The 16,004-nt window shown below is 50.6% G+C and overlaps 7 protein-coding genes across 7 annotated transcripts; 4 read left to right on the forward strand and 3 right to left on the reverse strand.

Moving 5' to 3' along the window:
• Positions 1–254: 254 nt before the first annotated feature.
• HETIRDRAFT_317802 (uncharacterized protein) lies at positions 255–2,292 on the forward strand (the record flags this gene model as incomplete). The annotated part of the gene is made up of 4 exons (XM_009548059.1): positions 255–911; positions 971–1,123; positions 1,179–2,134; positions 2,193–2,292. 4 exons carry the CDS (start codon positions 255–257, stop codon positions 2,290–2,292), a joined length of 1,866 nt encoding a protein of 621 aa, XP_009546354.1.
• Positions 2,293–2,324: 32 nt separating this feature from the next.
• Positions 2,325–4,141, reverse strand: HETIRDRAFT_384146 (uncharacterized protein; the record flags this gene model as incomplete). The annotated part of the gene is made up of 5 exons (XM_009548060.1): positions 2,325–2,580; positions 2,632–2,876; positions 2,933–3,167; positions 3,229–3,783; positions 3,849–4,141. 5 exons carry the CDS (start codon positions 4,139–4,141, stop codon positions 2,475–2,477), a joined length of 1,434 nt encoding a protein of 477 aa, XP_009546355.1. The 3' UTR covers positions 2,325–2,474.
• Positions 4,142–4,323: 182 nt separating this feature from the next.
• Positions 4,324–5,908, reverse strand: HETIRDRAFT_475223 (uncharacterized protein; the record flags this gene model as incomplete). Its single annotated transcript, XM_009548061.1, has 4 exons — positions 4,324–4,496; positions 4,549–5,275; positions 5,340–5,665; positions 5,720–5,908. 4 exons carry the CDS (start codon positions 5,906–5,908, stop codon positions 4,464–4,466), a joined length of 1,275 nt encoding a protein of 424 aa, XP_009546356.1. The 3' UTR covers positions 4,324–4,463.
• Positions 5,909–6,284: 376 nt separating this feature from the next.
• Positions 6,285–7,893, forward strand: HETIRDRAFT_434205 (uncharacterized protein). The gene is made up of 4 exons (XM_009548062.1): positions 6,285–6,379; positions 6,435–6,737; positions 6,797–6,873; positions 6,934–7,893. The coding sequence occupies exons 1-4, from the start codon at positions 6,307–6,309 to the stop codon at positions 7,693–7,695; spliced, it is 1,215 nt and encodes a 404-aa protein (XP_009546357.1). The 5' UTR covers positions 6,285–6,306; the 3' UTR covers positions 7,696–7,893.
• RNase_P_4 (RNase P) lies at positions 7,051–11,046 on the reverse strand (the record flags this gene model as incomplete). Its single annotated transcript, XM_009547491.1, has 14 exons — positions 7,051–8,068; positions 8,122–8,261; positions 8,318–8,698; positions 8,750–9,178; positions 9,232–9,412; positions 9,472–9,560; positions 9,614–9,906; positions 9,966–10,156; positions 10,205–10,380; positions 10,434–10,510; positions 10,570–10,666; positions 10,718–10,832; positions 10,900–10,949; positions 11,002–11,046. 14 exons carry the CDS (start codon positions 11,044–11,046, stop codon positions 7,981–7,983), a joined length of 2,352 nt encoding a protein of 783 aa, XP_009545786.1. The 3' UTR covers positions 7,051–7,980.
• Positions 11,047–11,512: 466 nt separating this feature from the next.
• Positions 11,513–12,242, forward strand: HETIRDRAFT_318762 (uncharacterized protein; the record flags this gene model as incomplete). The annotated part of the gene is made up of 5 exons (XM_009548063.1): positions 11,513–11,670; positions 11,730–11,863; positions 11,898–12,041; positions 12,100–12,135; positions 12,190–12,242. The coding sequence occupies 5 exons, from the start codon at positions 11,513–11,515 to the stop codon at positions 12,240–12,242; spliced, it is 525 nt and encodes a 174-aa protein (XP_009546358.1).
• A 1,688-nt stretch (positions 12,243–13,930) lies between these two features.
• HETIRDRAFT_384154 (uncharacterized protein) lies at positions 13,931–15,312 on the forward strand (the record flags this gene model as incomplete). The annotated part of the gene is made up of 5 exons (XM_009548064.1): positions 13,931–14,062; positions 14,127–14,652; positions 14,704–14,803; positions 14,858–14,916; positions 14,971–15,312. Coding segments are annotated over 5 exons (1,041 nt in total), but the record flags the coding sequence as incomplete, so codon positions are not given.
• Between the last annotated feature and the right edge of the window lie 692 nt (positions 15,313–16,004).

Raw genomic sequence — 16,004 nt, forward strand, 5'->3', positions numbered from 1 at the left:
GTGAGGATTTGTAACGCGCGCCTGTATGTTTGCCCGAGCGTGGTCGTCGTGTTGTTTGTCCGAGACCGCCACCTCTATTACTGCCCAGCCCCCCGACTCTTGCTTTCCCGCGTGTTGAGCGACACTTTGAAGAGTCTATCCACTCTTTTCGTTGCTTCTTGAATGCCTGACAAGCTGGCGGGTGCTTCACTGTAATCCAGGGACCGGCATTTGCCAAGTCTGACGTTGTGAAGTCTCCAAGGCTTTACCTCAAGATGAAGCCTAAAGAGAATATAGCCTTGAAACAAAAGCGCCTTCCTCTGGTGGACATCACCAACTACGATCTTAGGAAACACTTGCGGGATGAACTGTCGCTCCCTTCTGCCTCTGCCCCGAATAGACAAGCATCTGCTCCGGCCTCCAGAAAAAAGAAACCTTCTCAAGATAAGGAGAACTCCGATTCTACCGCTAAGGATACCTCTACTCGACCCTCTTTCCTTCGTTATAGGGCACCTGTGACAACGCCATCATTGACTTCCGACACCTCAATCGATCATGAGCGTCTTCTTTCTCTGCCTACAGTCACCCACGAACCACTGGTTTTTCCAGCGCATCCGCAGGCCATCTCGCTGAAGCCTCTCCAGGGCGGTAGAGCAAAGAGTTTGGTGGCTTCTACTAGCAGCAATGATCGCGTTGCTCCAGCTTTGAATATTTTTCAGTCAGATCCCATGTTTGGTTCCAACATACCGATCGGGGCGTGCAGGCCTACACCTCTGACAACGAATCAAATGACCGTCAAGACATATAAGACTGCTCAAGGACAGGTCGTTGTTCTTCCTTCCAGATCCTTGCTAGTCGATTTCCGTGAAAGGGAACGCCGCAATGGGAACGCAGGCGATGAGGTTCTGATTATATCTGCTGATGGAGCCAGGGTAACGTCTGTGGGATCAAGTCCCTTCTGCAATTGACTGATTGAGTTTTGTGCTTGAAGGTACAAGTCTTCAATGCACCTCACTTGAGCACACCTTGCTGCCTTGCGGAACCCGACAACATGTATACTCTGGAAACACTTCCAGTAAGGTACTGGAAATCATACGATCGAGCCAGTCGAGTGGTTGAGCACGTTAAAAAGAAAATGGCAAAAGTTAGTGACTTCACTATGAATTGATCGGTCCTCACGCTGAATACTGGATTAATAGCTGTCACTTTATCAACCGTCGGCGACGTGTACACTCATGTCTAATGAGCCTTGCGCTGACATTGAAGTTCTCTTTGACTCTACAGCTCCATATCCTGATTCCCTCGATCGGCACAGCGCTGGACGTTCTGAAGGGAACAGGACAGCCGGCATGCGTGTCAGACTTTCTCGTAAAGGACACACACTGGAAATTTCAACTTTCGTTTCTGCAGCGTCTGGATCTACTGGCGAATGGAAGAAAAAAATCTTAGCTTGGATAGGTAGCTCTCTTGGTCTCAGCCCCCAGGATCTGGCCTCGCTGACTGCTCAAGAGAAGGAAGGTCTGGATACTCTGGCCGAGTTCGTACGAGTAGCTGAAGCCTTTGAGGCGCTGGGCCCTCCACTTCATGACTCTCCAAAGAATGACTCGTCTGGCAATCCAGATAAGCTTGCTGGTCGCTTGGCTTCGCTAGAGTCTATCTTGGACAGACCTCTTCGACAGAAAAAGCCTTGTATTCTCCCTAGCAATCTCCATCAGCAGCAGACCGATGATTCTGCAAGCGATATATCAACAGGCGCCACGGCAGCAACAGAATCACCTCAGGCATTACCAAGGTCATTTTCCGACGTTAGTGTTACCCCGCGCCCCAAACTCTCTCCCCCTCACCTTCGGTTCACCAACGAGACGGCTCGTCGTGCGAGCAGTACCGTCGTGGACCCCCCTGTGTCTTCGAACCACCTGAGGAGCTCACACGACCACCCACAGAGTGCAATCTCGATCATACCCGAATGGCAGTCTACGTCTGTTTCCGGAATGACGATACAAACGCGTTTCATCCCATCAGTCGGATGGTGCATCAGGTATGGAACCTCCGCTGGCGGGAGGTATCGAATCATGTTCCTCGATGGGGCGACACTCGAGGTCGATGTCGACGAGGAAATGATCAAGTTTACCAGCCAAGATGGAAAGGTCGTTAAGTGTGTTGCTTTAATAATTTCTATCCGTTCAGATTACTGACGACAATTGTGGAATTAGTTATTCCGTTCGGGAGTGCCATTCGCAGCGGCTAGTAGGTGAGCGTATGAAAGTGTTCGAAGATTTTGTATCCTTGTTCGATGAGCGTTCTTTTGAATGAATCCTGTCCATAGAATCAGTCCAAAAAATTCTGTACATAGATATGAATTAAATGGCGAACAGGCAAACTGTAAGAGAATCATCAGAACAGTTCGTCCAAGATAACATCAGTATAAGTACAATCTATTCGAAAAGCTGGCATGCAAGAAAGGGTCCGGATATATGGAAAGCCATCTAACTTGATCACGCATGCTTTAGCTGCAATCCATGCTGCCCAGTTGTCTTGCCAGCCTCAACTTCGTCTACGGCGTATTTTATAATCTGGGCAGTCTGCCACTGCGGCCGATAGCTATTGAAGGGGTGTCAAAAACCTGAAGTATAAAGAAGATTTGGTGCATACCCAATCAGGTTCCGCGCTCTGGAATCGTCGATAACAACATCACGCATATACTCAAGGGTGGTGGGCTGAAGATATATGAGATGGCCCATCCATGAGGGTGTGAGGGCCGGACGCAAACCAAAAACTGCAAAAAAAGGAAGCAGAAAATAATATCGGAAAAAGAGGAATCCTTCCACGAGGTGTGCCAGAATAAAAATGACTAAGGGATTAACATCATCAAAGACCAGCGGCTTGGAAGAGTAGTGCTTTTTCGCAGGTCACTCAAATGTCAATGAGTGGAAAGAGTTGTGAAAACACTCACTTGCACAGCGTGTCGAATATCTTGCATCTTCCAAGCCGGACCATTTCCAGTGATCAAAAATGCCTCACCACTGACTTCTTCAGGTCTGCGCCGCAGCGCATCTTCGAGTGCCAAGTGTGCAGCCGCAACATCCCAGACACATACGTCTGTGTGACTCCAATTTTTATCGAAGATAGGGACGCGAGGCAACGTGAGAGTGCTAGTTAACATTCGATCATTGGGACCTATGATAGTCCTGCCAATCCAAAGGTATAATTAGAAGCGTGAAGGGACAGACTACTCTGTTAAAAACATACTGTCCAGGGCGAAGTATCCCAGTAGCAAGGCCTTCACATTCGTTGGCCTCGTATATAATCTGCTCGGCCAATTTCTTAGACTTTGTGTAGCAACTCTGCGAAAATTGTGCGTTGGCCAAGGGCGGGTCTTGGTCACTGACGATAACCCTGTTCCATGGTGGGGTGTCATAGTCCTTTCCCATCTGTAAGAATTTGGGACAAGGAAGCACGACGTCCGAGGTTGATGTGTATATCAATATAGTTCCACCAGGCATGTCCTTGGCCACCGCTACCACGTTGTCCGTCCCGCAGACATTCACGTTGTATGATGGCATCCAAGAATAAGCAACGCGTTCCCAGAAGCGAATGATTGCTGCTGTATGAAAGATAACTGTGGGTGGGGCATTCGTGGATGAGAACTGTGACATGAGGCCGGTACGAACGGAAGCGAGAGAAGTGATGTCTGTTCTCACGAACGAAACAGACGGATGTTTCGCAATGTCGGGGGGAGGAGGATCAAGATCCAAAATACGGATATTTGTTTCGCCTCTCATGATGAGGAGCCGTATGATATACCTATGAAATATGTGGTCGATATGCGCTCAGCCAAATGAATGGGAGCATTCGGTATGCAAACGTACGTTCCGACAAATCCTGACCCTCCTATGACCGCGTATCCAATATGTGTTGGCTCTCGTGGAATGGCTTTTAACATGTTTATGTCTTCGTACGACACTTTGTCCAGCTCATCATTAGTCAATGACTCTGGAGACGCCAGAGGATGAGGGCCTTGCAAACGATTTGATAATTGTAATAGGAGACCGATGATCTGACCAGCAGGAGAGGCAGCAAATGCGACGATCCCATTCAAGACAAGTTGCTGAACAAAAGGAGGGGTACGCGCAAGATGTCGCTGAAGAATAGAGACATCCATGGTCAGGAGTAACTTTCTTCAAATATCAATCAGGCTTCTCGCCTAGACTGTCGACGGGCCGTTGCAGTGCCGTTGCAAGCCGACTATTACAAGAAGCGCCCAAGCATCATTTTGGTCTGCCATAATGAAGCCTGTGCGGGCTTTCTCCCTGTCTTACAGTTTGAGTTGCACAGCGCATTCATCACGGAATCCTGCTTTCAAAGCTCCAACTGTCCACTGCTAGGCTATTATTTACACCGATGTAGGATATTATAGCAACAAAAATGGGGTATTGTCGTAAGTGCAAGCATGAAGGCGCGTTGCGGCATACGCCGCTTTTAATTCATGATGACTTTAACTGCTCCGCCTTCAGCCACTGTTCGAGTCATGTTAGCCTCAATGATAGTGAGTGTGCTCGTCAAACGTACCTCCACTGTCCTCCTCATGCCCTCTTCCAGCCCGACCTGAGGCTCGTACCCCAGCACTCTCCGAGCCTTCTCGATGTTATGCCATCTGTTGGCACATGTGAACGTGACCCTGAACCGCGTGAACGTTGGTTCCTTTCCGGTCACCCAACCCCACCATTCCGATAGCGTCGCCAGCACAAGCCCAACCGTTCTCGGGAGAACGAGATTTTTGCGCGAGGGATACACGTCAGGTGCAAGCATGCGCCAGAGACCACGCGGGAAATCCCAGAAGTATATTGGCTCGCCGTTGGTGATGAAGAAGGCCTGTCCAGCAACCTGTAGTGAGTTATATGCATCCCGTTCCAACGAGGAGTCGGAGAGAGGGTCGAAACGAGAGCGGACAACAGGTCGGTCATCGTCTGGTTCCGACTCGAAAGCGGCGATGAGCGCATCTCCGTTTGCGGGTCGCTCAACATAGGGACCGAGAGGACGGGCCTCCGACGTAGGGATACGATGTTTGCCCGTGGTACGATCGAGGGATGGGAGAGCGCGACCAAGCAGTTCCTCCCGTTTCTCCTCATCCAACTTAGTTGGAGGAACCAATTTTTCGGCTGCAAGGATATGCGCGTAGGCGACGTTGCCGACATATGTCCAGTCGAAGAGGTTCTTGTTATCACCGATTTGAAAGTGTGCCTTCCCTTCGGCGAGTACAGCGGCAAATCCGGGAACAGCTTGACGATCGCCTGGACTATACAAGACGATAGAGATGAGTTTTATATGAAGGGGCGAAGTGAAGGTGAGCAGAAATGCACCCAAAAATTCCTGCCGGCCTCAGAGCAACAGTTAAAAGCCCATCTTTCCCATTGGCTGCTAACACTATTTCCTCTGCCTTCGCCTTGGACTCATTATAGGCATCCAGAGGCTTCTCCGGGGGAGGTAAGCGTTCGTCCACGTCAATCAGATCTTCGCCGTTGAATACGACGCCTGCCGAGCTGGTGTATACAAGCTTAGGGATTTTGTTGGCAACGGCCGCTGCAATAATGGCTTTGGTGCCCTCCACGTTAACTTTCCAGTAGAGAGCAGGGTCTTCAACGCCATGAGGTGGTGATGCAGTATGAATGATGCACGTTGCGCCGCTCTAGGTAGAGATTGTTACAGACATGCCATGGAGAGAAGTCAAAGGAACGCGTACCTTCTGTAAAGCCACAGAAACCTGAACCTCGTCACTGATGTCGCCAGAGTAGAATTGGACATCATCATGTCTTTGGACGATATCAAATACGGCTACTGACTCCCCACGCTCGAGGAGAGCTTGGACGATATGTCTACCAAGGAAGCCGCTACCACCAATGACTATGAAAATATCACGAGTTGAGGACATGCTGAACGATGAGAGGAGGTGCCAAATCACCTGGGCCCAATCATACGATTTTCTGCTGGCCAATAAGTAGCTCTTACCGAATCGGGAAACCCGGATTGTCACTCATTTCCCTGGTTTGCTGCACTTGCTGGAGGGGTTTGGAGACAGTGACACTTCAAGATCACAGATACAACATATTCTCACTGTTCCGAAATCTTACTGACCAGGACTAGGTATGTAAACGAGCTGCATGCAACTTCATGAACACGCAGACGCTCGTTTGTGCCCACGTGATGCCGCGTTTTAGTAGCTTGGTGCTCTCGCGCTGCTCTCCGCCGCTGTTCGTATGACACAAGCCCCGTGTTCGTTGTCCCTCATTTCTTCTGAGCTGGCATACGCATATATAGAGTATAATCGCAATGCAAAAGGCTTCAATCCGAAGATACACTGCGGAAGAAAAGCAACAGCTTCTGGCCAATCTTGATATCGAAGGTCTTCATACATGTTCTCATCGAATTGTTCTGCTCGGCTGACACTCCACCCTCAGTCGCACACCGCACACGACAATTTGAAGCATGGCTCACAGATACACTCGCGAACTTTCGTACCCGTCAAGAAGGCCAGATCTTGCGTATCCCCCATCTTGTGCGAGGAATCACAATGGCAGAATTGGCGGACAAATACGATGGTGATATACAAGGATGCCTCAGAGATCTCCGGAAAGAGAAAATTGGTGTGGATACCGCCCCGATCGATAGGGGTGCTATGAAGAGGAAGTGGGTTACGTCTCAGGAAACCGACGCTGACGGACGCCCTACGAGTCCCAGCAAGGCCAGGGCTGCCAAGAATCGTGAGGATCTTCTTTAGTTGTCTGCATCGTGTCTCTTGATGATGGTGTTTATCTGGAAGCTCGTATAATGGCCGCCACCCCGCAGAAAAAGCCACCTTTCGCGACTGGTTCACGCCTACCGAAGACTCCCGGCACGGTACGTCCTTCCCGTTAGATGGTATTAGACGGAATCCGAACTATAACGCCACGGAATAAGGCTCGGACCATGCGCCGCATACCTTCGGCCGCACCATCTCCTAGTCCGCACAAGGGTTTGCGTCCACCAATCCTGATGCCCCACTCGCGTCCGCCGTCACGCCCCGTTTCCCCCGCGAAACCATCGACATCGACAACAGCCCACAGTCGTTCTGTGCGACCTCCATCCACCGCCATTTTCAACCCCGCCATTCCCAAAACTCTACCCTATCCCCCTCGTTGGCCACGCAAAGACGAGAGCATGCTTAGCATCAACGGCTCACCCCTTGCCAACCCATTCGAGCTGGGTCTCACTTGGTTGGCAGATGGTCCACCTCTGCGAGAGGTAGATGAGGAAAATAAGGGATTTCGCCCTGTGAGTAAAACTCAGAGCAGAAGCAACAGCAATATTGTCATCCGACGAGATCCATCGCATATTTCCTTGATCACATCGTCTACCAGCCATACCACCAATGGAACGCATTCACGCACCGATTCTCAGTCAGATCTCGCCCCTTCCTCATCGTATACGGCTAGCCATTCACGCCCCAATTCTCGCAATGACAAGTCACTCTCCTATTTCCCGAGTTCCTCCTCCGGTGGGTTTTCTGCTCGCGTCGCCGTACCCACGAAGGATGGACATCTTCTGGAGTTCGATCCATTGCAGACCTCGCCCAGTGCTCTGGACAAATTGGAGGGTATCACTGACAGCGCGAAGAAGCAGGCCAAAGATGATATGTCAAAGCTGATGAAAGCAGCTGTGGCCAAGTGGAATATCACTTGACGACCCTGATCGATGTTACCTTTATTTGTTCTTCATACGTGTTATCGAGGAAAGCGAACTTTTTTATTGTCTCTCTTATCTTTATCGTGCTCTGACATACATTCGGGTTACCTACCGCACGCTGTTTTGCTATATATCATCATTGGGGATTGAGCGGTGTGTATCATGGGGCCTTTGACTAATGGACTGCCTTAGCCTACGCTTCTGAAGCAGCATGCATGCCCCATGAAGCTTTCCGGCGATGCCACCTCGTTGAGAATTTGGGTAACATCCTCTATAATCATTCTAGCTGTCCAAGATTTCAATGTAGGCTGCGCGGCAGATAACCCCGTCTCGATTACGGAGCTTTACAAGGGACCCAACGAGTTGAAGCCTGTGAAAACGGGTCAGAGGTGTGCTGGGTGATTGCAAAAGGGCCTACAGGACCTTTTTGATTGCTCTATTATCTGACATAGCTTCGCTAATGAGATGGCACCGATGGCATAGCCTTGTCCGCGCGAAAGTGAATAGTTGCCACTTGTCACATAGCCTACAATATCATCCTGCGACGGGATAATCTGGGTAAGCTTTTCCAAGGATGCATTAGACCAGACCTTCAAATCATCGTAGCTGCGAGACACACCTCGACCTCTCCGCCTGTGTGCTCTGGAGTGCATTGCAGACCAAAATCCTTTCTGCCACCAAAAGCTTTCCATCTCAGAGCTTCCTGGTCGTCAACAAGGTAAACGGCTGCGAGGTCATCAGGCGATCCTCGACTGATGAGCTTTGCTCGGATCTGAACTAACGCCCTCTTAAACAAGTCATCCCCATTGATGGTGGAACCAAGAACTTCCATGTTGCGCTTGAGCCGTAGTTGATTGATCTTGTGGAGCACAGCAGTACTAGGAATCAGTAATTTGGATGCAGAATCCACGATTGAAGGAGCGTCCGGCCCTCTAAGGAGCCACAGTTTATCGAGCTCCTCCTTCTCCCCCTGATTGTCTCGCTGCGTTGATATCAGGACCTCTTGATCGGCTCCGACTACTCCTCCAGCGACTGATTTGATCCCGGCGACTGATCCCCAGTCAGGCTTCCAAGGACTACGTGTTCCCAGCTTTCCCCAATTTGGCCGCTTGGCGGGTGGCTTGAGGCACCAGCGTTCCAAATCTTTCCTTGCTCGGGTGTCAGCATAAGATTCGTACGCTGTAGTGGAGGGGAAGTCGCGTGGGAAGTATGGTACACCGGATTCGAAAGACTGATGCTGGCGTTCGCGTTGACCACCCACCCGGGTGCCTGTGTAGATCAGAGAGCTGAGAAAAGCCATTGACCATCCCTTCGGCAAGATGAGAGTCCAACCGTGCAAAGAGGGGTCTCCAGCGAGGCGATCATTGGCCGTAGAGGAGCGGTCCAGTAGGGGGTATGACTGCGTCGAACGCTGAATCAAAAGGACCGGTATTTGGTCATCGTCTTTGGTGGGCTTCAGGTGTGATCCTGGAATGACATTCTGAAGACTGAGTTCAGCGAGAAAGGTTCCTATGTACTTGGAAGGATACGGACTTGTCCCTTACGAGCATCAATTGATTTTTTTTTATGGCGTGGAGTCTTCAACTTGGCGCGCAAAGTCTCGTTCCAAATGTCACTTTGAGCTAGCGTCGACGATGGGAAAGATGTACAAGGCGGAGGAATGCTTAGTAGCTGAGTTCTGCTGACTTGAGCCTTGGCATTCTTCGGTGGGAAACTGTTCATTGCGCAGGGAATCATAAGACTTCGACCGCTACATAAGATTGCTGCACTTACCTTAGCCGAGGGTCAAGGGTCGTAAAGCCAATGACCATGTTGCGAGGTACTGACCCGGCTGTTTGCAAGTTTGTAAGCGAATCCCAGAACTGAGGATGTCATCTAATCAGAGTGGCCAAATGCAAGAGTATTATGTCCTCACTTTTGTGAACTCGTTTCTCTGACCCTCCGGAATAGGACTCAGAGCACCCTTGATCACTTGACTGGATTTTGGTCCCATGATTTCGAAAATATTGAATTCACCCCTCAAATCAGTCACCTCCACGGTGTAAGACTTGTCCTTATGCTGCTTCGATATATTGAAAGCCTCGACGGTCAGAGATACGGCCTTTTTCAAAGCTACAATAGCTTCCTTGGCAAATAGTGGGTGACAACGAATCCAGACCACCCGGATCCGTTCGCTATCTGTCACCTGTGTGGGAGCGGCAGAGGGTACTAGAGAGATGCAATGAATACATTAGTCACATCAGTGACAATCATAAACTTGCACTCGCTTTTCTTTTTCACTGCACGTTTCCGTTTCCGGTTGTTCGTTTCTGAAACTGTGGTTTCTGGTTGAGATGTGCTCGGCATCGGAGCAAAGGGCAAAGGTTGCCAAAGTATAGTGACTGGACCGATGAGAGCAAACGGGTAGGAGTTTGGTTGGTAGAATTCTGTATCGCATGCTATCGCACCAGTCAAATACCTATAGACGTAAGCATTTTGCCCTTCATCTCAGGCTGGAATCCCTCACCTTTGGGCACCAGGCCCACAGAGCTGAGGATCGCAACAACGTTCTAGCAACGCTTTCAGGACAACTTCCGGACCATTCAGTTGAATCAAAGAATAGTATGACGCGTCGTGGAGGATGGACCCATGGACCGATGCGCGATGAGATGGACGAAATGACTTTTCCGTTGGTTCCATGGCCTGTGAGAGGCGCATGAACAACGGTAACATGAGAGACTCGAGATTATACAAACCAAACGGTAGCCCCACATATCTTCCATGATCATGCGCTTTGCGTGCCATAAATGGGATTCGAGCCACGTCTTATTGGCTGTGTAAAATATGAGAAAGTCAAGTTTGACACGAAGCTATGCGTTTTTGAATACGTACCTTGCCGTTTCTCGAACTTGCTAAGGGCAGGTTCACGCCTTGATTTACCTCGCTTCGGCAGGGTTCTACCAAGTATCTTGCGACGCATAGGATCCATCTGTCACCAAAGATGAGATATAGTGTCCGGGGTATTCAAAGAGCTATGTACCTCTGCTCGTGCCTTCTGCCGTAGACGTATAGGGACTCGTGAAACATCATGGCTTGCGGCCCTTCGACGAAGATGCCGGGGAAGTTCCTGCCAGGCTCGGGTTGTCGAGCTGGAGCTGTTGTGCATTGTTGTACAGATCAGTCAATTAACCAATGAATAGAGCTTGTAGCAGATACTCGAACCTAGCAGACTTCATAGCCTCTTGCATGGCGCGTATTTCGAACGCTCGAGCCTAGAGTCAGGTTTGCAAGTTTATAGTCACGACAAGTCTTAAAAGCTCATACCTCGGTAAACCTCTCTACATTCACGGATGAGGGCAAACCTTTCATACCTTCAACAGACAGACTGTCAGCATCCATAGCTCCATGGCATACCTGTGCACTCACTATCAAGTCTAACGACCTTAGATGAGCCAGCAGAAGCGTTCCCAGCCGAGCTCGGATCCCGTTGAACAGCTATGGTACGAGCAGCAGTGATCTTCTGTTTCTTCTTTTCACGACCAGTCAGGTCCTCGCCGCCGGCTGACTGGTAGATATGTCGTTTGGGTGGCATACTGCACTGATAGAGCGGTGAAAACGACGTGTCAAATTTGAGATTCTGACAGCTCGCTAGTAGAGTAGTAAATCTGCACAGCAATACATGAAACTGGCAATACGTTGAGCTTGCCCAAAGTCACCCTCACCGACAAGCACAGAAGCTGCCGTGCCACGTGCTGAGAACTTTCATCCATATGTGGATGTCCGCCTCCGTTTGGAGACCACTAGCTTCGAGGCCAGCCTAGTATAACTTACGACAATGGCCACACCAACGCGTTTCTTGTCCACTGGACGACATGCATCTTCGTTAGTATGGGCCCGGAGTTTCTCCACGAGTCGAGCACTCCGAGAAGGATCCACAGCAAACCTTGGGGCCCCTCCGGTGCAGAAGAAACCTGTTGGCGGCATTCGTGGAGGGTATGTTCCATAGCTGCAATCGAAGAAACCCACTCACAGAAGTGCCTGCCTCCGTGCAGTGTAATCGGGTTTCTTTTTGGTTTCTCCCTTGCGTCTTCATTCGCTGCATACCGGTTGCTAGATGAGTACAAGCAGGCCTCTGCTGCTCTTCAAGCGAGTGTAGAGGAACTGCAGCGCAGCACTGAACAGGCATGTTCGACGTATTGTCATCAGACTGACTCTCACAGTATCATCTAAGATCTCAGCCCATGTCAAACGCATAGAGGCAGTCGAGAAGGACTTGAAGGCCTTGTCAGGATCGTCCGCGAGTAAGGACGACGTGTCGCGCGTTCGTGGAGAAATGAAGAAGATCTACGACGGACTCCACATTGGTGCGTTGCCATAAGATCGTTTTTGCATCGGTCCGCTCATAGCGTGCTACGAGTACAGAGTTCCTCGACTTGCGTGCATTTGTGTGGGGAATGCGTGAGTCTACATTATCCACAACATATAGACAGTCATGCTCATGTCCAACAATAGAGCAAGATGTCCACGCTCTTGCCAAAAAGGAATCGACATCTGTACGTGTCTGATATCGACGCCGACGGTCGTCGCTGCTTGTACAGGCTTATACACTTCGGCCAAATAGACTGCCTAGACTGCTCGAAGTCAGAACGTCTCCCCTTGATACATTCCCGGTCCATACATATCGAGGACTACGCAACCTTTGCAGATCCTCCCGCGAATCTTCCCGTGAATCTTATACAGCAAGCCCGTTGACGTCTCGTACTGTAGTCACAGGTCGGTGCTCTTTCGCTTCGTGTCTCAGTTTCGGCTTTCTCTCGATGATGCTCTTTGCTGTGTTTGAGCTGGTGGGGTAGCAGTATGCCATCGCTAAGGCCCCAGAGCCCGTGTGTTTCAGTTGAGGTTTTGGTCTCCTTCCTTCTTTTCCTTGCGTAGAGAAGCAAGTGTTGCGCAAAGTTTATGGTTTCAGCACCACAGAACAGCGGAATCACCTCTTGTGTATGTCCCATCGTCCGCTCAACGGAGTCAGAAGCACTAAAGTGGCTGCTGGTGGCATAGCGAGTGACCGTTCTCACTCACTTCGTGCCATTTATGGAACATTTTCTGAATCCGAAGGAATCGCTCGGTACAGAACTGTCATGGTGATTATCACTGCATTGTTGCCGCCGGTCCTCCCACCACCTGTTCTCAGGCTGTAAATAACAACACCATGCATGCGAGGTGAGCCTGTTGACGTAAGTACTTAACGAATCACAAAGGCTCGATGAGTAGCTTACGCGTCAGGTATTTATAAGCTTAATGAAAGGATTGCCATAGCTCCGCCGAGAAAATGGATAAGTTCTTCGCAGCTCTTTACTAGGTGTACAACCTGACTGGACGGGGAACACAAACTGCTGGTCTGGAAAATATGGCCTGAGGCGGCACTGTTGGCCGAAATTTTCGGAATGAAAATGTGCCTCATCCGGATGCAACTGGTGCAACTGAGGGAAACAAACCAAATTTCCACATCCAACGGACTGTGGACTTCTGCAGACGTGTGACCATCTTAGTCGTAAAACTGCTAACAACCTCTAACAACATGGCTCGGACTGGCTCGGATCTCTTCGGATAGGTATCATACCGACGCCAAGGCTGACAGTAGGCTAGCATCATGGAGCCAAGGCTAATTTTGGCTAATTGCTGCTAATCTTCACCAATTCCGCCTCGAGCATCGTGCCTGGAGACATGAGGTTGGCAACATGACCTGGCCTGATCTCGTCTTGCACGAGCTTGCACGCAGACAAGGCCCGTAACCAATGCTGCCGGAAAAACACCGAACCCGGGTTGTATAAATACCTCGAGCTCGGACCTGCGGTAACATACGTTTTATTTCCCAGTTTCTCTCTCTTGTGTCGGCCAAGACAGGTTCTTGCTGTTCTTCCATTGAATTTTCAAGTTCTTTGGTGAGCCTTTTATGCTGAGTTTCTACGCGAGACATGGCTGATGCAACTGATTCCCTCATATTTTGGCTGATATCGATGGTAGTCCCTGGCGGTCTATCTGAAGCAATTCCATTCATTCATTTGCGTTTGATACATCCACGTTCTCTTCCTAAAAGCCATCGAAATGTTGTCCTACAAGACTGTCCTTCTTGCTCTCCTGTCTTTGTCTGCTACCTCGAGCGCCCTGCCGATCAGGCTGTCCCAGCGTGAGGTTCCCCAGGGTATGTTTTCGTCTCGACCCTTTTATATATCCTTCTGACATGGATGACCATTCAGAGCACTCGCACGAGAGCATCCTTAGTGCTGTTCGCACGACCTTGAACCTCAACAACCCTGATGGAATTGTTGACCCCGTTTTCGCGCTCCTTGGTAATGCCGCCGCCAAACAGGGCCTGGGGAAGATCACCGTGTGTCCATACCTGCCAAAAACATATTATCACTTTCCTGATGTGGTGACCCTTTTTGAACTAGGACCCTGACTGCTTGCAACAGGCTGTCGCCGACCAGGCTTTCACGAATGCCAAGGCCGCTGGGGACGTTAATGCCCAAGTCAACGCACTGATCTTCCGTGCTTTGGAGCGTAACTCTGGCTCGGTCGGCGCAGCAAGCGCTGCTTGCACGAGCATTAAGGCCGTCAACCCTGAGATCGCCGCGATCCAGCAGCACCAGGACCCTGCCTCTTCTGGCGCGGCCGCCACGAACAAGGCCGTTGTCCTCGAGCTCGCGAAGCAGATCGCATCCGTCGGTGGCGACCCGCAGCTTGCACTCAAATCCGGCACGTTTGCTCCTGGCACCATTGGCGATCCGACCGCCAAGGGCAACAGCTGCGACGACGCCAACGACGCGCAGGGGTGCATCTTCACACAGAACCTGCTCGTTGATGACGCGACCGCGGCTGAAATCAGCGCTGCTGTTGCTGGTGTCTCTACAGCCTCTGGTTCTTCATCGAGCTCGGGTTCCAACAACGCTGGCTCTTCTGACGCGAGCACTGCTGCTGGTTAGTCTATATCTTCTTGTTGACGGAACTGTCCCTGATGTGACTTTTTAGCCACTTCGTGTGCTCCCGCTGCAACTGTGACCGTCACTGCTACTGCAGCTGCAACTCCGGCGTCTGGAGCGAACAATGCTGCCGCTACCGCGTCTTCTGCGTAAGTTCTTAGCGCAATCCGCGAAATTTCCCAAAACTGACGTGCTTCTGCTAGTGCTGCCGCCTCGACTGCTGCTGCTGCTGGAGGTAACTTGCAGACCTTCACTGGAAAGCGTACGCATGACTCTGCTGTGCACTTCTACATACATTGACACGCTTCCGATGCAGTCGGAGGCTCTCTTCCCCCTGCTGTGACTGCAGGCGGTCGTGGCTTCGTCGTTGCGGGTTCTGATGACTTCCTCAACATCGGTGCTGCCCTTCAGCGATCGTGCGACATTCAGCACAACGCCTGTGCTAACTCTGCCAACTCTGCTGCGGGTCGTAGCAGCGGTTTGACTGTGAGCCAGTGCGATCAGCAGGACACCCAGTGCACTGCTGCTGGCAAGCGCTAAACGCGTGGACAGATAGCGGCAACGTCGTTTATAGCCGTTTCGCCGCTTCTAGGTTATCTAGTCAGATGAACGTTAGTTTCAATATATGTATCAACAGATTCGCGGCCTCTCCTTATTGTGTGCACTGTTTGAGGAAATATACCCACATGCGAGATGTTTGACTGAGTATGAAACCTGACGTGCTGAAAGTGAAATACGAGGGCAGGTGGGACGGGAAGTCGTGGTGCTGAATCTTGCTCAATGCCCTCGGTCGATGTGGTGAAGTTGTGGTGACAGCGGGATAGACCCTGGACCTGATCGACTGACATCCATGGCAACCGACGCGCGTTGACAAGTCAGCGCGGTACTTGCGGTAGCACTGCGGTAGCTTGCGGTCCCGGCAGTAGAACCTGATGGAAGCGATCCCGCACGTGTGTGGTCATTGAAATGCCGAGGACCCAAAAAACACAACCACTGAACAGCCCAAGCGCGACTTGGCGGCCCTGCTTGGAGAATTTATTCGAACGTTGCGTTTTTTTCCAGAGTTTCCATGCGGCTTCGTCCTTGGCGCCATCCTGACGATAGCAAAACCTAACCCTCGACTAAGGTCACAGCGTCGCCCACAGGCGTCCACAAATGTCCATTAGCGTTTGCTTCATACCCAAGGCAACTTTCGACGCCCTCATGACATGTCCACCCATGTAGTCGCACGTTATAATAAACTCGCGAATTCAGAAGAGGAACATGAACGTGGTACGTGAACGGTGTCTGCGCGTGCCTTGATAACTGCATCCATCGCCAACTTTTACCACACCGTCCATGTGCATATCC

The sequence above is a fragment of the Heterobasidion irregulare genome (assembly GCF_000320585.1).
Source record: "Heterobasidion irregulare TC 32-1 unplaced genomic scaffold scaffold_05, whole genome shotgun sequence".
In the NCBI taxonomy this organism is placed as follows: Eukaryota; Fungi; Basidiomycota; class Agaricomycetes; order Russulales; family Bondarzewiaceae; genus Heterobasidion; species Heterobasidion irregulare.